Source organism: Melanaphis sacchari, unplaced genomic scaffold (assembly GCF_002803265.2).
Source record: "Melanaphis sacchari strain LSU unplaced genomic scaffold, SCAv2.0 Contig20_pilon_pilon, whole genome shotgun sequence".
Taxonomy (NCBI): Eukaryota; Metazoa; Arthropoda; class Insecta; order Hemiptera; family Aphididae; genus Melanaphis; species Melanaphis sacchari.
Genome location: NW_020271042.1, coordinates 973745 through 997798, shown reverse-complemented (window position 1 = coordinate 997798; position 24054 = coordinate 973745). Strand labels below are relative to the sequence as shown.

The 24054-nt window shown below is 30.6% G+C and overlaps 1 protein-coding gene across 2 annotated transcripts; it reads right to left on the bottom strand.

The window, feature by feature from the left end:
• Positions 1–3812: 3812 nt before the first annotated feature.
• On the bottom strand, positions 3813–21211 carry LOC112593814 (titin-like). 2 transcript variants are annotated; one of them, XM_025338375.1, is made up of 3 exons: positions 20989–21211; positions 7326–8913; positions 3813–7238 (listed from the first exon to the last, which is right to left on the bottom strand). In XM_025338375.1, the coding sequence occupies exons 2-3, from the start codon at positions 8898–8900 to the stop codon at positions 4353–4355; spliced, it is 4461 nt and encodes a 1486-aa protein (XP_025194160.1). In that variant the 5' UTR covers positions 8901–8913; positions 20989–21211; the 3' UTR covers positions 3813–4352. The 2 variants fall into 2 exon arrangements, with proteins under 2 accessions (XP_025194160.1, XP_025194159.1); XM_025338374.1 differs by having other exon boundaries at positions 3815–8913.
• Between the last annotated feature and the right edge of the window lie 2843 nt (positions 21212–24054).

Here is a 24054-nt window from a genome sequence, read left to right as displayed (position 1 = left end):
GAACAAATTATGAGTTGTATAATTAAATTTATTATAATTCTTTTTTCCTGTTATACACAAGTTTTGAGAATTTTTAAAACGTTCGCTGAGAATTATAAATTTGCATATATACAATTAATAGTTATACATATTATTGCATATTATTTCAAATACCTAATCGTAATAATCAAATATGTTATTTATAGATTTCGTAAATTTTTTTTAGAATAGAAATTTTAACAGTTTAATATTATCTCATCTCGTAAAAGTAATTTTCTGGTTTATTTTTACTATACAAACTATCAGCAATCAATTTTTACAAGTTTATTATCACCGTACACAGTGTCTATTATCAATTATTACCAAATTATTTATACTGTACAAAGTGTACATGGTGTGATGTGTGCATATCAAGCAAACGTATACAATACAAAGTGTCATCCGTTTATTGAGTATTATAGGTGTCTGTACGAGTACTTATATGATTGTTTTCTTTATACTCAGATTATTTTTCAATTATTAAATATATTAAATTATTATTACCAGTTGACCGGTTTTGCGAAGGTTAAATAAGTAGGTAAGTGGGTGTTATAATTTTTTAGTTTCAATTAGGAAAAAATAGAAATCTAACTTCACCATTATGAATTTATTACTAACGAAGGTACATTTACATTTATTATTTTTTATAACTCTGTAAGTGCTCATTATTAGATTGACCTGAACATTTATTATTATGGTGATGGATAACATTGAATTGAGTCCCGCAAATACTTTTGGTTTAGCGAAGTTGAGTCCCTTTTTTTAATTGTATAATTGTAATAATAAGTATAAAGAGTCAATCAATTAAAATATATTAAAAATAATAATAAATAAAAGTAATTTTTACCTAGAAAATATTTTTTATCGACAATTATAGCAAAATACTAAAAAAAATTGAAAATTTGTCATATCTGTAAATATTTCAAAAAGAGTTAAAATTTGTTGAAAATTTTATCATAATATAGATATTGAAAATTTTAAGTACATACTTATCTTATTATTTTGGGAAATATAACAAAATATTAAAAATTCGTTACTATAACTATGTAGATAATTATGACATTTTATCTTTACGGACTCAATTCAAAGTTATTAAGATAATAAGCTGGACTGAATTCAAACATATAAAAGTAGTATGGACTCAATTCAATGTCACCGATGGTAATGTAGATCATTTGTGATAATCACGTATATACAGTCGAGCATTCACAAGTGATTCAAAATCAAAATATTATTCGTTTATTACTGATAAATGTAATTGTTAATTTATTCGTGTTTATTTGAAAATGAACGGTGGAAACAAAATATAACAGTTTTATTATTGACCCAATGTCTGATATAGAACCTGCAATATTATCCTTTGTATCTCTTGCGAGTTTTTACAAGATAACTTTTTTAACTAATTGTAATTAAAATAGATTTATTAGTTTTTGTTGTATTTGAATAGTTCATGTAAATAATTACTTTAAATTCAAAATATATGTATAAATTCTGATTTTAATGTAACTTGCATCTTTTAAAAAACATTTATTTGTAAAATGTTTAGGTAATATTTATTTTATCACCATAATTTCTTCAAATTATATTAATAAATATGATGTATTGTTTATTTCAATAGTTTTATTGTCATTTATTCTAGTAATAAGTTTCAATACTTGCCTATTATTATAAACTAGGAAAAATATAATATTGATATTTTAATAAAATATCTATACCTATTAACCTACTGCTATATTTCTTAAAGTTGTTTCATTATGAATAAAAAACACATAAAAAATCATATAAAACTCAATAACTCGTTTTTTTTTTGCGCAATAATATACTGAATATAAACATAGCATATTTTATAAATAATATTTTAGAATTTAATTGCTGTCAATATGCGTTATTTTATTATACATTCATATTTCATACGTTTATATTGCAAATTGAATCCCTCTCGTTGTGAAAGCACGTGTGATCAAAACACATCATAACATTTGAATTTGCCATCAGACGGTTAAAGCGTTATGATATTTAGTGAGTGTACTTGTAAACATAATTATTGCACTTTCGCCGAACCTGCAGCTACGTAGGTACCTAATTCCTATCCTAACTTTTATATTATACTCTCGACTCTCGTTCAAGGCGACCAGTCGTGATGAACGAAATCGAATACATTGAACTTGACAGTTCATGATCACGAATTGTTTAAATCGACCGCAGTATATTAATCATATTTTATTATATTATTGTACTTATTTTGAATATAGTCGCTGTGAACCGCGACGATACGTAAAACCGCAGTCTGTCCGTGCGAGACTATTGAACATAACAACTTAATTTAATCCAATGTCTATTTAGTATTTAGTCTATTTGAAGCTGAAACTAAATTATACTTTAATATTTAGAGTTCTGTAATTAAATTTTTCTCCTCAACATTTTAATTCTATAGATAAATAAATGTGTGATGATATATATTATACACCAAATTTAAATTCTTTTATGATGAACATTATTTTAAAAACAATTTCAGTTTTTGAAAATATTTTTTCTACAAAATTGTAAGTAATAAATAACAAAAGCAACCTAAAAATTATATTTTTTTATCGGTATAATATTTTTATTTTTACTTTTTTATCCAATAAAATACATTTTTTATTTCATACTCTAAAGCAGAAAGTTGTTTGAAATATTTCGATATAATGTATAAATCAAATTTTGGACGAGTAGTTATGGTCGGAGTAGAGTGGCACCCCAGCATTTTGATGCACTTTTCTACTGATTAATGATTAAAGTTACTCTGTATTATATATATGACATATTCGATTTAAAAAACACTTACATTTAAATGTTTAAAAATATACATGGAAAATTAGTAGCAGGCAATTATGGACATTTTAATCATTTTTTTATGGCATTTGAAGTGAATATGCTATCTTTTGGATTAGGGTCTATCTGAAATTCGTAAGATGTTTTTTGTTAGACTCACTACCGTTGCCATGTTAACATTATTGATCAGTATGAGGAAAGCGTAAATAACATTATAATTTATGATATATTTAATTATAATTTATTATAATTTTGTTATAAATAGTGATATTATAAGTTGCTATGCAGATATAATTCAATACTCTGATTAACGCATAAATAATTATAATTTTAATTATTTCTTGCCAATTCTAAATTAATCTTCATGATATTATTATGCCTTTATCAACAAGACACATTTTTATTATTTTTTTAATTTTATATTTTGTTTTTAAAACGTCAACATAATATAAATATGATAATATAATACATCATTGATTACTTGTAAAGATTAAATTTTATAATTGTTCAATTTCTATTTAAATTTATAATATTCCCCTGTATTTTTTTAAAGGTCAATAATTAAGTTGTGATGTATACTTATATGTCCAAAAAAATCGCTAAAGATTAAGTGAGTGTAGTTACTAGTTAGGTACCAAAATGAGATAATTATATTTAAAAACTAATAACATAAAATTTAATACATATTTTTATAGAAAATTAATTTAATCATACATAATATGTTGCACAGTGTACACAGTAAAATTAATAATAATATACGAATTACATATAAATTACAAAACTAAGATGTTTCTCGACTGAAGAGTTCCTTTTTCCGATGTTTATTGATTCCAGAGAAAATTTTTATGTAGTAACATTCCAATATAAATAATAATATTATGCTTAACATTAATGATTATAATATAATACAATTATATATCAACAATGTTATGATTAAATTCAGCATACATAGAATTTACAATATTTTAATGCAAACATAATACATACATTATGTTTTTCATGACAAAGCAAACGGTTCACTTACCAAATAAATATTTAATAGGTAAGTAAAACATGTTTATATACAATTACAAAATAAAAAATATTAAATAAAATATGTTTAGAATTGTATGAAGTTAGTTTCATATTTGAAACTACAAAAAGTAGATACATTTGATAAGTTTATATAAATAAATGTTTGTTCAACGTATATACGTTACTAATAAATTATATAAATGTGACTAAAATATAATAATATTTATGCATAAAAATAATATGTACAAAATATTTATTTTTTTCTAGACGTTGGCACAGATTTGTATTCCGTTTGTATCTTTGGTTTTATGTGGACTTCGAAGCGAATGTACGAGCAGTAATTTTTTTTTATTATTCTGTACGCTGTACCTAATATACTCGAAAATTACTGATGCTTGCCATAAAGAAGCATCATCGTCTTACGACTTCTCTAATTATAACCTTAAGATACGCGTGTACATATTACATTATATTTAATATTTATTATATACTTTATATTATTATAATATTCATGGCTCGGACACCAGGTCGGTGATCTGTTTGTTTTTTTTGCTCTTCACACACCTACCCTTATAGCATATTTCAGTCTCCATAGATACCTTGGTCGTGGTGGACGTGACCGGCGCGATAGGCAGTTCCGTGACCGCGGCTGCGGTGACGGTAGTTGGGTCGGTTGACTCTGTCTCCGCAACTAAGTCAGCTGTCGACTCTTCAGCTGTCGCAGACACCGTAACGGCCTCAGCCCGAGATTCGTCACCACCACCACCACCACTGATGAATTTAGCCAGCATGTCAGCCAAGTTTCGCTGGAACGCCTCGTCTTGTTCATCGTCTGGATATTTGGCAACTGGTGGAGACACTTCCGGAGTCTGTGTAGTTTCGACCGTACGTTCTTCTTCCGTCGTCGTTACCAGCACCTCTGTATTATCAGAAGTGGTAGTTGCCGAAAATTGCTTCTGATTGATGTCAGTTGTAACGGACGCGGTTATGGTTGTCGGTGCAATCGTAGTGGTAGTTGTTGTTGTGGATGGTTCTTCCGGAGCGGAAGACGATGAGACTCCGAATTCAGTGGTCGGTTTTGTCACCAAGTCATGAACAGCGTTTGCTGAAAGGGGACCTAAAGAGTTTTGTGACTCAGCTGTGTCCAAGTTGTCTTGCGGTTTCTTTACTCGTACTCTGACCCAATGGCCTCGGCGGCCTGGTGTTTTTTTCTCAACGTTCGGGTCGTGAGCTTTCTTGTCATTACCACTATTGTGATAGTGTTTTTCCTTTGAAATATCCTCGTCCGCTGGTGGTTCTCCGCTACTAAATTTGCTATCTGGACCAGGAGGCGATTGCGTGTACCTCGTATCTAACTCGTAACTTTGACTCTGCTGTACGGTTACCGGTTCATTCCAGAATGACGCGGCTTCTTCGATTTTCTTCTGTTCGTCTTGTTGACTGGTTGGCTGTACTTCGTCTTGGAATTGTTGTTGCACTGGCGCGGCTTCTGTGGTCGTAGTCGTTGTTGTAGTTGTTCTTCTGTTAGATCTTGATCGCACAAATTCTGATCTACTAGCTTGTGTCGTTCTAGACCTCAGAGGATTTCTCGTAATTTCGGTTGTTTCAGTAGTTGTCGTAGTTGTTACCGGGCGACGTCTCTTCAGAGGATTATACCTTTGAGTTGACGTTTCCGTTATCTGTTCGGACACTTCTTCCGAAGTGCTTGAAGACTCTGTTGTTGGTCTTTTGGTCGTAGTTAATCTCTGCCTTGGCCTCAACTTCGTTCGTTCTTTGGGTTTTTCACTAGATTCAATGACATTTTGAGTACTTGGTATTTCGACTGGCACTTGAGTTGACGTCAACAATAATTTATCGTAATACGACAGACGTTGTCTAAGTTTCGGTGTATCTGTGGGAGATAATGTCGCAGCCGTTAGAGGTTCTTCAGATACGGTTTGTGGAGTATTGGATACCGATTGAACTTGTTCCGTGGACGACTGTTGTTGATTTAAAAAGTTATTACCTACTTGGTACTGAGAAAGTGGTTGTATTTGTTGGAAGTTTTTAAATATCTGTTTTTCAGTTGAGCTAGAAATAAACTGTTGCTGATTTCTTTCCAGATTATTTAGATCGGTTAACGATTGAGAATTGCTTGAAACTTGTTCTTGATTGGTTTGTGAAGGATTGTCTAAAAGTTGTTGATGATTTTCAAAGAACGGCTGTTGGCTCGGTTGTTGATTATTAAAAATCTGTTGTTGTTCTTGCTGAGGCCAAGAGCTTATAGTGTCCAAATAGTTTTGTTGATTTTGTGGGACTTGTTGATCTGCGAAAAACTGTTGTAAATTTGTGTTATCAGGTTGCTGTTGCTGTGTATGGTCAAACTGCTGTTGCTGGATGTTATCAAACTGTTGTTGTTGTGTGTTTTCAAATTGTTGTTGTTGTATGTTGTCAAACTGTTGTTTCTGCGTGTTATCAAATACAGGTGCTTGCGTGGTTTCAAAAACTGTGTGTTGTTGTTCCACTGGCTTTCGTGAAAATTTTTGTCTAATGGATGTTGGTGTAGTCTCCAAAAATTGCTGATTATCATTCACCGAAGTCGAAATTTCTGGCAATTTTTGTAATTCTACAGGTGTTGTAAATTTATCTTTTTGCCGTTCTGTAATATCATTTAAAGGAGTAGTTGTACTGAAACTAGTCAATGAACCCCTATGCAATGGTTTTCTTTGTCGGTTTCGTTTCGGTGTAGTGGGTGTGACATCAGTGCTAGGTTGAGCTCTTTCGGTTCCTCGTTGCGTGGTACTTGATACGGATGGTTGTAAAGAGTTCACCTCTGTCGGCAATTGAGACGTGAGTTTGAATGGATTGAATTCAGTAGAAGAAGAAACAACTTGTGACTTAGAAGACAAAACAACAGATCCTATATGTGGTGGTGGGAATGGAATTTTTGCGTAACCCGGTGGAGGTTTGAAATTAAGTGGAGCAACGAAAAATGGTAATCGATCGGCCATCGAATCAATTTTAGTAATATCGAGTGACGATAAATAAGGCAGTTCAAATTTAACGTAACCTCTGGGTGCATCGAGATCGGATGGTCCGACAAACACTTTGGGTGAACGATTACCGATTGTATCTAATACTGGAATAGTTTTTTCATCCTTTAGTATGGTTAGTACTTCGTTTATCTTGTTATCTAGCCGTTTTTCCATATAAACAGAAAGTGGTGGTTGATGAGGAGGTGGATATGGCGTCGATGGTTTTTGTACAACTTTTTCAATCAAACTTGGTGAATTAAATGATTGCTGAGGTGCTAATGTCGAAGATTGTAATAATTGAACTTTTGGTTTTGATTTTTGTTTTACTTCTTCAAATTTCGGCACAAATGGTGCTTGTGATTCTTGTTTAGGTCTCGTTTCCTGGAAATTAGGGACAAAGTTTTGTTGAACTTCTGGGTTTGGTCTTAATGATTCAAAATTAGGAGTAAATGTTTGTTGCTCTGTTACTTGTTGTGGAACTTCTTGGAAATTTGGAATGAACTGCTGTTGAGGTTCTAATTTTGGTTCTTCAAACTTAGGAACGAACTGTGGTGGTGGTGGTGGTGATTCTTGTCTTGGCCTATTTTCTTGGAAATTTTGAGCGAACTGTTGTTGAGGATCTAATTTTGGTTCTTCAAACTTAGGAACGAACTGTGGCGGTGGTGGTGATTCTTGCCTTGGCCTATTTTCTTGGAAATTTGGAACAAATTGCTGTTGAGGTTCTAATTTTGGTTCTTCAAATTTAGGAACAAATTGCGGCGGTGGTGATGATTCTTGTCTTGGCCTATTTTCTTGGAAATTAGGCACAAACTGTTGTTGTGGTTCTAATTTTGGTTCCTCAAATTTGGGAACAAATTGCGGCGGTGGTGATGATTCCTGTTTTGGTCTTGTTTCTTGGAAATTAGGTTGGAAATTTTGAGGTTGTGGTGGTGGTCCTTGTCTTAGACGACTTCCATCAATGTTTGAAACGACATTTTGGGAAGACTCTTGTCTAGATTCATCATGATTAGGTGTAAATGATTGTTGTCCTTGTGGTTTCGTTTCTTTTGGTTTATTTTCGAAAGATGGCTTTTGGAATCTATTATCGTGAAATTGGAAAAAGTTAGAAGGTGGGTTTCTTGCATCATCAACAAACTGAAATGATTGTGAACTGACAGGTTGTTCATTTTGAGGCAAAAACTCTGGACGTTGTTCCTTCAATTGATTTTGGAAACCGGGTTTACCTTGTTCAAATAACTGTGATGGTGGAGGAAAACGGCCAGTGTTCTGTTCAAATGGCGGTGGCGGTGGTACAAAACGATTGGGTTCTTGTTCAAATTGTTGAGGAAATGGGAACTGTGGATCGAATGGTTGTGGTGGTCTTTGGAATTTTAATTTGCCAGTCTCGAACGGAGATTGCGTCTTTGTGTCGATCTGTGACTGCTGCGGTATCGGCCTATCAGCTTGTAATCTGGGTTTTTGCCTCTGTAGCGCTTCAATGGGAACATACACCAGTTGCACCGACCCTTTGTTTTGTTGCTGGATGAACGGTGATTCGGGGAACGTCACTTTGTTTTCCTTCGGTACAGGCTGAATTTGTGGTTGAGGTATGAACGTAAATTGTGGCTGGAAATTGGGTGGTCCTTGAAATCTACCCTGGAACGGATTCTGTTGGCTAAAAAACGGTACCGGAAAGTGTACAGGTTGTGGTATTTTTGGTGCTTGTTGTTGGCCAAAGAATTGAGCCGACGTTGCCGCTGGTGTAGTGATTTCGTATGGTTCGCCAGCTGGAGCCCGATTAAAACTGTTTTGTTTGGCGTTAAAATTAAATGCACGCCCGGATGGTAAGGCTGGTGGATTTAATAAACGTCCGACTTCGTCAACGCCGCCTGCTTCGCCACTAGATTCTAGATTCTTTTGACACGATGGACATGATGCCGTTATAGGTACCCAATCATCAACACGTTTTGCGGCAGTCTCAGGTCGACTCCATTTCTCTTGTGGCCGTACTGGTTCACTTAACAAGGCCGTGCAGAGAAGCACGACCAATCTCCACCCTTTCATTGTTTATTGTGACCTGTAGAAAAAAAGTTTCATTAGTATATTTGGTTTTATAAATATGTATTTGAAATCTTTATACTTTAATCATTTGAAATATTGACTAAACAGTAAATTTATAATATAATTACATTCCAATAATATCTAAATCAGCGGTTCTTAACCTGGGATCTGCAGCCCCCTGGGGGTTCGTTATACTTATATTAAGGGTCCGCGGCAGTCTTAACACATAACTTAGGTCAATACGTGACATATTGTAAAAGAAAGGTATTCGAAAAAAAAATTGGTAAGGAGATCCATGGTTTCTAAAAATCTTTAATCAGAGGTCCATGGTTTACAAAAGGTTAAGAACCGCTGATCTAAATAGAATAAACAAATAATCGACAAAACCAAGAATATCTCTCTAATTGTTTATAAATTATTTACATTCTAATCAATTTTTTTTAGCTTCCTCTTTTTAAAAATAAGCAATAATTTAAATAATATTGAACAAATGAAAAAAAATCGAATGGATTATGGCATTATTATATAGATATATTCTTTATTGATCACTTAGCTATCTATTACGCCACGGTTGTTGAGTAACAAATATATTATTAATACTGATATATCACCTGAAACTGATTGTGCAGACATATTATAATATGATAATTGTCACACCGGAACTATTTGGATTGCACTAATATGTATATCAGGTCACATTTAAATTAAATTATGATTAAATTGTCCGAAACTTCAAATATGATATTATTAACATTTTTACTGAATTCTAGAAGGACACTGTAAGTTATTTTCAACACTCATTTCTCGAATCAATGACATGCTATACAATGTACCTCTTTATGTATGATATTTACGTTATAAGCTATGCGATATGCGAAGTTCAAAACCTCGTAACAAAAACAAAACCAGCATGCTATTTACATCGATATTATTTTTTATTTATGACATAACATAGTTGAAAAATTGATTAATTTTTTTATTCGGTGAAAAGTAAAAAAAAAAAATATATCTCACTTTATAACATAAATCTGTACGTTTAATCATGCGTACAATAAAATAGCGTACCTGCTTGCTATATATAAGTAGTGTAATAATTAATTTCACGGAGGATGTACTTATTATAGTTCTATTGTAAAAATCAGTTATAACTGTAGTATACGATTGTCATGCAAACAATTGAGGAAATGCAACGAAAATCTTAAATTTTTTATTTTATTTAGGTCGTATTCATTATATTAATATAAACGGTTGTTCATTTTTAATTATCTATAAAAACATTGAAATACACAATAGATATATTGCACTTGTATAGTTGTATAATGTTTCCAATCCGTTTTAATGATAAAATAAATGTCAGTCAGTTGGTTATTATCAAAGCTGGGAAAGTTAACTAATTTTTATAATTAGTAAAAATTAAGCTATTCAATAAAATTAATTAGTTGAGTTTAATTAAAGTAAAAAATAAAGTATAAATAAATTCTAGTAACTAAGTAAGTAACAAATTTTCAGGAAAATAATAACACAAATTAAATTAAAAATTGCCTTTTTTTTAGTATCCATTATTTATACTCATATACTACATATTTTATACTCTACGAATGGAAAATGATTTATTTTTATCTTATTCTTATTTTCTATTTTGGTGTATGATAATGAACATACTCAACTGTACAATAGGTATACTTGTATGGCGTTTATAATAATTCGTTATGATTACAAAACAAGAAAACAAGTGTTAGTCTGTCGGTTATTAATTATTATGTATAATGTAAGACAAATGAATTTTGAACACGTATACCTATAGTTAACATTTAATTACAAGGTATCTAACCGACGATGGTCACTATCCGGTACTTATACCTACATACCCGAGCAATGGTAACCTACAATAGCAGTATTAATTTATTAGATACCAACAGAGATTTAGAATAAATTAATAAAAATAGTTATTATCAAGAAATATTTCATACATATGTTTTATAGATAATATGCGTAAATTACATACATTTTGCATGATTTTGAACATTATTTTTTTACAACAGTTTAATATATTATTTATTGACTCGCGATGATCGATAAGGGCTGTTGCCTGTTGACTAATAATAACATTAGTGTTATGCTTTTAATTTATTGAATGAAGTATGCCAGTTCCGAAGTAAAAAATGTCAGAAATACGAGTTTTTAACATTGGATCTCACCAATACATTCTTTTGACATTAAAGGTATGCACAATAATGTTTATGTCTGACCTCTGTGTACGAGTTTTTCTCGTTATTTGTTTTTCTACTTGAATTATATAATTATTTACTTATAATGTTTATGAAATAAAATAACGATGAATGGCCGTAGAATGTAGTCAAAGAACAATAAAATGCAAACATTTACGTTCAAACTGGTAGTTATTTATTACAGTTTGAAAATCTCGATAAGGTACAATTTTTCCGCTCAACCGCTTTTTTATAATCATTTTGTTTTTATCAACCGATCATTCTTGTATTAATCATTATTCATTAGAAATTACTACTTAGCTTAATGGACAAATTCAATAACTCGTCAGTATAGACACATTTACGGTGACCGCGAAAGTCTGGCCTGTGGGGAGAGGGCTGGGTCATCACAAATAAAAATTTTTTAGTTGACTTATATTGTTGAATAATTATTACACCACGCACAGAATAATATAAGCTTTTAAATAAAAATAACTATTAAGATTAAAAGGCATCACCCGACACTGATAAATAATTTTATTTATAGTCAAACAAAAATAGTAGAAAATTACCAATCTCAATCTTATTATTCGTTTACTCACTTAAGACTTGTGAAACTTATAGACAAATAAAATGTATTTTTAACAAATACTTAGGAAAATTAAAAAAAAAAACACGAAGAAATTTACTGCTTAAAATATTTATTTTATGGGAGCCTCTTATTAATTGAATCTTGTGGAGTCCCTAGGCCTGAGCTCCATTGACCCCCGAAATCTGACCCTGGTGGAAGTTATTCGATAAAAAATAAATCTATTACTACAGTATCCAATACATATATATTATATAAAAAGATAGAGAAAGAGAGAAACGAAATGCCATAGACAACGATCGTTTATTGCTTAGTTTAAGTATTAAATTTAAAAATATATACAATGACAATAACAATTATACAGCACATTTTCAAAGACGAAGTGAACATAAAAACTCATCTACCTCAACCAACCTACCTACTATAATATTATAATAATAATATATTATATCAAAATGGTTCTTATTTAATTATTTTTTCTTCTTTTAATGATTATTCAAACGTTTTGCATTTAACGAGCGTTTATTTTATAATTGTTACGAATACTCGAAATGATTGGAGACGTTAAAACCTTAAAACGAAAAGAGAAATAAAAACGAAAACATTATGTAGTCTTTGGCAAAACCATGCATCGCGCGTACCTGAATTATGCCGCTCTACATGTGCGCTCAAGTCGTAAAGACGATAGATAGTATACAGGTAGGTAATTATGCGTCGTCTTTAATTGTTATTATATGCAGTTCTTTTACGTTTTCAAAGTCAACAAACCGTATATTCCCCTCAGACGGTTTCCAGTTTTCCTATTTCGGCGACAGCCACGCACTTGACCGCGCACGTCTGCCAGGCGAAATCAGCATTACAATATTATAATATTTTTACAGCTGGTGTGTGTCGTAGGTATGTAGAAAGTGAACTTGTTGTAGTTACACTGGTGACGAGGGACGAGACGATATTTTAATTAAAATAATATATGCCATGCAACAATAATATTATAACGGTAGTAGAATGCACACGCGATACGTGATCGGCCTCAGCTGCTTCCTGTCCAACCAACTATTATAACAACATCGAGTTTTGCAGGCGAAAAAAAATCGATTAGGATTCGTTTACGATCGACCGGTCCAACGACGATATTCACGGTGATACAGAGGAGAATGCGAACGAAAACGAAAGCGGTTTGTAGAACGGAATTCGAATAATAATAGTAATAATAATAATATAGATAGTAATGCGACCGCGCCAAACGCGCGTAGGTAGAGGCGTAGGTATATTGCGCAATCAATGGTAGTTCCCGGATTTTGATCTGCGCTGGGTAAAACCGAAACAGTAACAGCTCTATCATATAATTTCTTTTTTGGAAATTCGATCGCTCTTTTGTGGCTTTGACGCGCACACAACTCTGCATTAAAGTTGTGACATCGACTTTTGACGAAGATTATTAATAATAATCATCATCATCGTTTATATTAGACTTGAAACGATTGTTTATCGATAGTTTCTTTTCATGAAATATGTTTTAATGTAATTAATTATAATGGGAGAAAATCGGCTGGTCGGGTGTAAGGTACAAGGTAATAATTAGTGTGTCCATTATTAGTGAACGTTAAACAAGAATGTTGTTTAAACATCGGTAGATACGTTAATTTTTAATAGTTATTATAATATTCTTTAAACGATTTCGAAACAATCGCGTTGACGAATAATTACAAGCCGTTAAATTGTTTTGAATCGTGAAAGAATTTACGTTTTAATATCATAATATTATATTTATTTCGATTATCATTTGATTCGGAATGTTTGAACGATAAAATTATAATATAAATTATAAAGTGTGTATGTTAGGTTATACGTAGTATAAATATTTGTACTCGATGATTAAATTACATATTTAACGAGACGTAACAGTGAAATCTTTCAAGTAGGTACTCGAACAAGAACGGTTTGTTCTCTGGAACACGGGCACAATGTGAAGGCGTGGAAAGAAGTGTATCTGTCGTGCAATAGGTAGGTAGTGGTCTCGATTTCCACGTGTTCAACGCGTTTTAAACTTTCTGGCTTTAAAGCCAAATTTCGATGGTTTGAATTCAATAGACAATTTATAATATATTTTATTTGTCGCATGATGAAAGTTTTCTTTTATAATATACGCATCGTTAACCACAAAAGAAATCGAAACTAAATATTCAGGAAAACTATTAACATTAAAAATAACAAACATATCGTCTTACGATTTTTGTAAATAATATACTTGAATATAAAACTTAAATACACAATACAATAAGTATGTTCTTTATTTATTCAACGTATGGATAGCTGGTACAATACGATGTTTATGTTCATGTATAAGTATAACGTTTTAAATATGTTTTTTTTTTTTCAATATTTAAAAACGTTTACAAAATCTTTGATTTTATTCGTTTCGGTTTTCACTAGATGGTATAAAAACATTACAATAATGTAGGTACCTACTAAACAATAGCATAATGTATACTTACTACTCATTTCATTGAATATTAAAAACAGAAATTTTACCGTGCGCTTCAATGTAAGCTTTGAATACATTTAAAATTTAAGAAAATGATTTAATGCATAAGTCAAAACGCAATGAATATAATATGGTTATATCACAGACGTGATAAACTAATTTATCCCAACAGAATATTCTCATTCGAACGGCGGCGTCCTTGTACATCTATCGAGTGACAAATCACACTCATAATTTAGTGACACATAATCTGTATAATATTATATTATATAACATACCTACTATTCACGAGAAATTATAATATAGAAAATAAAATAAAAGGTACAGCCTGCTGCAGCCACTTCGTCGCGGGTACACTGTTGTGATTTCGCCTCCGCTCAAATGACTTAACGAAAACACAGCCTGTATACAGTGTACATAAATCCACGTATTTATTCAGGAACAGATAGATTTTTTTCTTTAAAACAATTTCCGGGAGACCAATATACCTTATACTAACTCGTTGACTCGAACAAATTAAATAATTATTTACGTTCCAAATAATTAGTTAATTCATATGCTATACATAACCGCGGATTATTGCATTATAAGCTGCGATATTAGCAATAGTAATATTACCATTAAATTATGAGTCATTTTGTTTGAAAACTTTCCGAAAATATAACACATTATTTGTTTTAGTTACAGGCATTTTAAACATATTTATGGAACAAATTTGAGTAAGTTATTGTTGTTGTTCACAACTAATATCGTTTTAACATAAATAAATACAATCTATTATATTTAAAACATTTCTACACCGCAGTCTACAGAAAAACTATTGTTTCGTTTATTATGGATATAAAATAAGCAATTAGACAGTATTTCGAATGTTAATTCTTAATTGAAAACAAAATAATAATAAAATGTTTTCTCGATATGTTCCAATGACAGATGATATTATTGATAGATATTTCTACAATATATTTTTTTTTCACCAAAGAAATTTCTCGTCTACATGATCATGACAAAACCGATGAATAGAAATATTACTTTTATTTTTTTTTCAGCAAATCCTCGTTTATCACTTTATCAATTTTTGACATATCTCGTAAACGTCTTACAAGTATATCTGTATATACACGAAAAAAAAATAATAATCATTTCCGTCCAAATAGAATAGACGCGCGCTCGCGCACACCCGCTTTCATTATTATTGCTACTGCAGCAGCAGCAACTATATCTATCCCAACGCAATGACTAGCCGTCCTCTAGAAATCTCGCCGACCTTCGAGTCAAAGCGAAAGTTTTCCATTTTCACGTTGACAGACGACGGTAATGTATTTATTTTCAATTAGGTGTTCGGTTATTGCCGCGGTTTTTGGATATAAACAACGTATATATAATGATAGCCATATCGTCATAGTGTAATTTTATACTAGAATCCAAATTTGTAGATACGTATCTACTGATCATCATCGTATGTATTATTTCGCGGCAAATGTGATTTTGGTGTAATAGCTAGTATATGAACGGCGAAGCTCAAAAACTGATAGCTTATACTACAGAGGGTTGTTATTGCGGTTTATAAGTATATAGTATAATATGTATTTATAGTGCCTTCGACGTACCGATTTACCTATAATAATATAATATAGTGAAAGCTATAAGTGCGTTGAACCTGCAGCAGCATTTTACGTTCGTCTGATGAGAACAATAATGAATTATTTGATGATAATAATTCGTGTAATAAAATATGTTACGGAATGCGTAGGTTTGATTGTTTTTTTGAATATATTATCGCACATCAGGAATTAGTGTCACGAAGACTAAAGGCGATAATGATTATTCAGCGGCTGAGACATGACAAAAATGTTAAGTTATTAATTTTTTATTCAAGTTTGTTTTGATGGCCATCGAAACTCATTCAATATTGAGTAGATGGGTGTGCTCTATGAAATGGACATGACTCTCAGCTAATTCATTGTAATGCTTGCTCATACACATATATGAAACGACCTAATTGGTTTTTCGAGTTTTTAGTGAATTCATCAATAAATAAATAATTTACTCAAGAACACCACCACTATTATTCGTAGCAATATGTGTATGAGATGAAGTAGTAACAACTTAAAATGTTATCAAATATCACGTTGAAAATCAATGAGCTGTATGATGATTAAGTAAAAGTTTTTGTATAAAATCACAAACCGAAGAAAATGTTGTACCTACTATTTATTCATATAAACGCGTACTAAAATCGAACAATTTCCAATAGAATTAATTTTTTATTATTGAAAAAATAAATTATAAAACCATGCCTATACATATAAGTAATCCATCTAAGCCTAAAAATCTATTTGATAATGATAACAAAAAATATTACATATCCGAACCCTAATATCCGAAATCTATGACAATTAGTGACGCGTGCTTGTATACTGACAAAGACTATATGATTTTTTTTATTTATAAATTAAATTTTCATCGATATGAATGCAGTACAAACAATGTATCTTTAGTAAGTGTACAAACATCGAAATGAATTAATGGTCCACAACGAATTATCAGGGAAAAAATGTACCATGTACGAGTTCGCAACTCTGCAATTACCTATATAATACACATTAATATATAATAAACTATAAATCCACTTTTTTTTTTTTTGTTGAACGCCATGAAAAAAAAAAAGTATGATATAAATCTAATGGAACAAATTAATTTTGAGTACAAAGGTAATAATATAATAACTTATTTAATTTAATTACGATTCATATTTCATATATATAGTAAATTATAGTATAATGTATAATAAATAATTTGACCTTTAGACATATTATTAACACTTTACAGTCGATTTTGTATGTGTAAAATTTTAGAAATTTTAATACATGTTTAATACTTGAATTTTCGGAAGATATAAAGTAAAACTAATATTTATTTATTTTTTCATTTATCATTATATTATTATAACATGCATGTGCATGTTTCACGTTTTGTAAATAGTTAAATAGTTAAATACAAAATCAACTTTTATGATTATGGCTTAAACAATAATAATATGCCGTATATAACTATTACACAATTATTATACTGGAGTAGTTCATAAATTTGTTCAAGTATATATCACTGCAGTCTGTAGGTGATCAAATGTAAATATTGTCGTTCAAAATATTTACAAAAATCATAATATTTATTATTTTAAATAAATCGTTAATGAATAAATAACTATAAATATATAATGTTTATATATGCATAACAATATATTTTATAACAAGAGTCGTAGTTGATATAAATATTTCTTTTTAGAAGTAGTAAAAGTCTACACGTGTCGAAATCGAGTAAAATGTAACAAAAATATATATTATGTTTAAAAATACTATAGATATTTGTATCTCACACTATATTGATTGATTTATAAAATTGCGAAAATTTGTTTAATCAAGCTGAAGTCGATACATTATACAATAAATTATAGGTAATATAAATATAGATATAATAAGAATAATAGTATTATATATACAAAATAGTGTGCCAAATTTAGTTCGAAGTAACTTTATTATTCTTAATCATTTTTATAAATCGCCAATTCATATATTTTCGACATAATAATATTACATATTATAATCATTTAAAATTCTAAAATAAGTATAACTATATTATATGAACATTAAATATACTATATATACTATTGTATATTATGCTAATATATAATTCTAGTTATTTAATATTTTGTTGTGTATAATAATTGAAATATTCGAAACGACAAAATTAATCAAAAACGATTTAAAGTTATTTTATTCGACAGGCGCGCAAGACACGATCGATTTAGAAAAATTCTATTGTAAATAATAATAATCAATGGGACCTATAATATAACACGATGGCGCCGGAACTTACGAACTGCGTGAAAGCAATAATGTTATTGACAAATGAAAATTTTCGATTAAAATACGCATCAAAGCGTTAATAAAAAATTGGAATTATGATTTCATATCCGTCGTTGGGCACACCGATTATGAAATGATAAAGAAAATACATCATCTGCCGACCGAATGATCGTATACGACTTGCGCAACATGCAAAGACATCGCGAATTTTGGTTTCCTTTTAAACGTCATTCGTCTCGGTCCTATCCGACTATCCCGTCCAGCGTGCTGTGTTTATATACACAATAAGGTATACCTACAGCTTATGATTTCATTACAAAAACTACGTGTACCTACCTACGCGATATTAAAACACAATGTAAAAAACGTAGGTACATATGGATATGGTTATGTAAAGAAAAAAATGTAATCCTGTCCCGCTGTGTAACCAAAACGTCAAAAACGGAAAAGGAATAAGAGGAACACACACATTGCAACAATGACCATAACAGCGACATGATATATCGCATAATCGTGAACATACTTATTATTTCACACGTTAATTATATACATATATTATGTCCACTGATTATTGTTATATCATAATTCATAACCATAGCTTTTAACGTCAAAGACGATAATTATACGTAATCACATTCTTTGAATATTTTGTTGTGAGTCGGAGACCGTAATATATTATTTTTAAATAATGTGCACATAGAGAGTAATAATAATATATTGTTATTTGTTCAATCTCGACGAGAGATTTTAACGCCTGCTTCGTTCTCAAAAATGATTTAGCTGCAGTTGTTTTCGAATTAGTTCATTGTTATGAGTTTTCATATGTATAAAGATATTTTATATTCGTTAGTACGTTATGCGAAAGGTCATGTGAATTTTTCTAATGCTTATATTATAAACTATAAGCTCCTTCATACTTAAGTATTAAACAAAACTACAATGAACAACGATTTCGCACGTTTTTAGGATTAGAGGCTGTACCCGGGTCAAGGTATAAGTGTGATAAAAATAACAGTGACAAAACCACCGGATCGTATAAAAAATTAAATATAGTAAAACATATCTGTCAATTCACGTAACAAAAAATTTGAGGTTGAACAAAATTAAACGTTAAGTACTCATAAACTATTTGAAATTATGAAAGATGCAAAGCATATTACACAATAAAAGAAATCGTGTAAGAAATGTGTCTTGAAAAATGTTTGCATGTGCATGGAACTTAATACAATAATTTTATAAATAGAAAAAATATTATAATGTATATAATAAGGTTATACTTACAAATCTATAAGTAATATTTAAGTTTATATTAATAGTTTTATACGTTTAGAGCCACTTTAAATTTTATTTTTAAATACATTTTGAATATAATTTTATAAACCTAATACAATTATATAAACATTTTCAAATATTTTAAACGCTTAAAAATACAAAATCGAATACCCGTGCATTCATAATATAAGAATAATATATATAAGTTGCTTAATAGTCGAAATAATAAAATAAAATATTTCATTTGAGACAGGGTACCTATAGGCTATATAGGTAGGTATGATATACAAGATGTACAAACATAGTATAATTTAACATAGCGTATATAATATAGGTATATAATTTGTTCATCCTAAACATCTCACGTGTTGTAGAAAATATACCTGTTCTTTCTATATATATATAAATATATATTTAGTTTTGAGGGTTGTAATAGCTGATTGTCGAAACCATAAAATATTATGTAGACACGTAGAATTATATATTTATTATACTACAATGAATACACTATATATAATACACGAATATCCTTTTTTCTCACTTTATAATAGCAGAATCTTGGTTGTAGCAGAGAAAATAAGTCGTCGGGGATCACTACAATTGTTAACAGGTAGTGGGATGCATTATATAGACTAATATTTAATCCGGTCTGTAAGCGTTTCAATTATTATATACAACTACTGAACCAGCCTGCTATAACATATACCTATACATAAAAACGTACAATGAGAAAATAACAAAAATGTCATTTCTTGTACGAGTGACCAACTTAAAACATGTTCATATGGACATTAAAAATTTAGAAATATATTCTATCACTGGGACATATTCATGGATTTGTCGCACCACTCCTACAAAAAGTCATAAAGAATGTATTTCCCGAAGCATTTCGACTTTCAAAAAAAGTTTGACCTGTGAGTATACACATTTTTAAATACATGTGCATTACTATAATATATTATATAGAGTCAAATAATATTTGATTACATAAAAATAGACATTTATAAGTAAATGTTATTAAATGAAATTATGCTTTTAACTATTGTTATTTCTATAATGTGTTAAATTATGTATAACAAAATTAAATTTTTTCAGTCTCATATTCTGTAAAAGAGAATATTTTTTTGAGGATTTTAAGGTATAAATATAAAGTATTGAAATAGTATAATTAATTAAATTATGAATGTTTTTCTTAAAGTTTAAACATCGCTAAAGTATGATTTACAGTGTAATTGTTTTCAAAACTTTATATTGTTGCGATGATAATTTGAAAAAAAAAAACAATAATTTTTAATACGTATAAATTTACTTAGAAAATTTAAAAAAAAAATTTAATTTATTTGCTAAATTTTTTTTTCAGTTTCATGATACAAGACTACAAGAGCAAACACAATATTATTTGTACAATTATACAGACTATAAATAAATTACACTTTATATTAGTATTCATGATTTTAAGCGTACAATTTGACGATAATCGATTATCGAGTCCAATATTATAGATGTACGTGAAATCCGCGCTTAAGGACTTACTGCACTGCGTTGTACATAAATAAAGCGATACGTTTCGATGGCGCCGCATTATAAAGTCAATTAATTAATAATATTCTCGCATAATACAACATAGTTAAAATATAATCCGATAATTATTACAATTATTAATACTCACGGAATGCACTCGGAGAGGGCGTCGATGGTCGTCCGGCGTATGTGTACACGGGCGAGTGCTAAAACCGATAGTAACGACGTTGTTTTTCGAAATCTATTTCTGACGGGTAACCGACGGACGAACAACTCGAACGGCGGAAGTACGCGAGCGTATTGAGACGATTGCGCGCGGAATGACCGTCGCGGGACACCGGAGAACGCGTTTTGGAAGTACTCGGCGGCAGTGGCGTCGGTGGTCGCGTCTCTCGTCGGTAGAGTGGCGGGAAGAACGGCCACCGGTGGGGTGGTGAGAGGTTCGCTCGGTGGTCGGCCGCCGAAAGGAAAAGTGAAGAGACGTGGCGGCGGCTGCTTCGGGTGTGAGCGCGCGTGTCGTTGGCATTGGTGGCACCAAGGTCGCGACGGCGGCGGCAGTAAACAACCGACACGTTTTCCACCTGCTAAGGTATGGAAAAAAACCAGCCCTTTTTTTTTCTTCATAAAAACACTATTTTAATACATTTTTTTTTCTACTCGACAACGTTCCCGTCACTGCCATCGAAGGAATTCTCGGCCAAGACGATTTAAATATAATGTTGTTGTTGTTGTTGTTGTTGTACAGTAGGTAAAATCTGGATGGCCGGATTTATGTTGATGTACGCCTTAAGAGTTACAAACGTTTCAATATGCTATAAATATCAATACGACAGATTAAAAAGTTATAAATGTATACCAAATAAATAACATACATGTATTATAATATACACGCATCTATTTATAAACTATAATTACGGTATATAGGTATTTTAAAAGTGCCTCATGACATTTCTGTAGAGCAATTATAGCGTGTTATATTAAAAGTTCTCTCGTATTTAGAACACATTTTCTCAAATATTTGAATTTAAATAGCAATTTATTCTGATTTGAAACCTAAAGAAAAAAAATTATTAAATTAATATGAAATGTATCCATCAATTTCAATCAATAAATTATTTATTGCATTAAAACACAAAATATTAGTTTAAAAACTCAAATACGTCAAAGTATGTATAATTATGTTGATTAAAAATTGTTTAAATCAAAATTGGACTCATAAAAGTCAACTGTACTTGGTATTTCCTATTGTCTAATTCCGAATACGTGTTTCAAACTGTTCGCTTAAATAAAATCTGTGCTGTGTCTAGCGTCCTCTCTACTTAATTATGTAATTACGTCATACCACCGTCGTTATCATTTTAAATTTATTACGATTTATTATTGTCATAGTATACGCATTGTCATTCACGATAGCATTTTTGGCAAGCGCTTCAGTGACGACGGTCTGAATATTTTTCATTCTCTGTCACTCTATCCATTCCCCCCTTTATATACGCACGTCCCCCGCAAAGTTATGTCGCATACGCTATCGTGCGGTGTGACGAAAACACTAATATTACATAGCATCGATTAAATACAATAATGTTATTACGAATAAAAATCAATACACATAGCACACTTAATTCAGCCATACGACGAAGATGGTGGTAACAAAAATATTATATTATCATGATGTCGCGACGGGCGCAACGTTCGCGACTGTCCCGCCTTCGAAAATACACGATACTTGCGTGGGTCGTTTAATTATCGTGGGCAAGTGTATTATATTGTATTACATGATGGATCTATAATACGTCGTATTTTGATCGGCGGATTAGTCGGTTACGCCTTTATAACATTATAATATAATATAAAATCACTAGGTATAGTATTTCACGTTCATATCGATATTTATTTTAAATACATTTTTATTGAAATTTCACTTTTTTTGCATCAGTCAAATTTGTTTTTTTCGGTCAATGCGCGTAACAACAAATATATATTATTATTCATAACGTCATCGTAATTCATAGTTTTTTATTTATTGTGATCGATTTTAAGGAACATATCATTTTATTTGTATTATGATATTAATATATTATGATGTCTTACTAACAACGATTATAGATACTTTTTCGGGTAATTAAAATAAGTTTCGATGGTCTTTGGTCTTTGCAAACATCTTTTGTAATTATCTTCAAACTTCAAATTGCAGCAAATTTATTTGTAACATTTATACTCGTATGTTCATTTTTCAATTCTTTTTTCTACTCACACGTCAATTTCTCTAAAATAAGAAGATATTATACCTAATGTTAATATTAACTATCACTACAACTCATACTGAAATGACCAACTTTCTTTAAGTAAAAACTTAATATATGTGCGTAATGAATGACACAATGTATTGTTCTAAACCATTTTCAGATGGTTTTCAGACTTTCAGTGATGAAAATCTAGAATGGCCATGTGGATAAGTGTTTTATGAAAAAATCAGTGTATCGCCTACAATAAAATAAAATATATGCCTCTCCTTGATTAAGTACGTTTTAAATCATTTTGACTACGAGTGGGTGCAGGGAAGTTAAAACTCATGTTTTGTCTCAACTGTTTAAATAATAAGTGTTGTTCATAGCTACATACCAAATATACATCATTTGATCATTCTATATATAGCTATATATGTACTTTTCGTATGTGGTTTTATTTCTATACACGCAACGCCCATTACATTCTGACAAAAACCAACAATTTTACGATAAAAGCTAACAACATTTATTATTAAAATATTATAAAAACCAAAGATAGTACGATGAACCATTAATAGGTACGTCGTGTGTTATTATTATACGCGTATACGAAATTAAAATATTACGAGAGGAAAAGTATGTAGGTAATCAATAAATATATTTAAGTAATATATAATATAATAATAGAGTCTATCAGACATCCTAAGTGTTAGTAACAATCCGACCTTGTAAACTGTTGCATATTATGAAAACTAATAATTTGAAGACATCGATTTTTTTCGAAGTATGTAGATACTCGCGCCATGCCACGCTACAGCTATAGTGACGTGATATAATGTAATACTGATTAATGTAAGTATAATAAATCAATATAATAATATTCAAATTACCGTTTATTATTATAATATAATTGGTTGCAACTGTGCAACTATTTAAGTAATTATACGCTTCATACAGTGCATCACAAACACAATTAAGTATCGGGA

Excerpts from the sequence above, each read along its gene's own strand:
- LOC112593814 (XM_025338374.1), bottom strand. The coding sequence starts at position 8,900 with ATGAAAGGGTGGAGATTGGTCGTGCTTCTCTGCACGGCCTTGTTAAGT.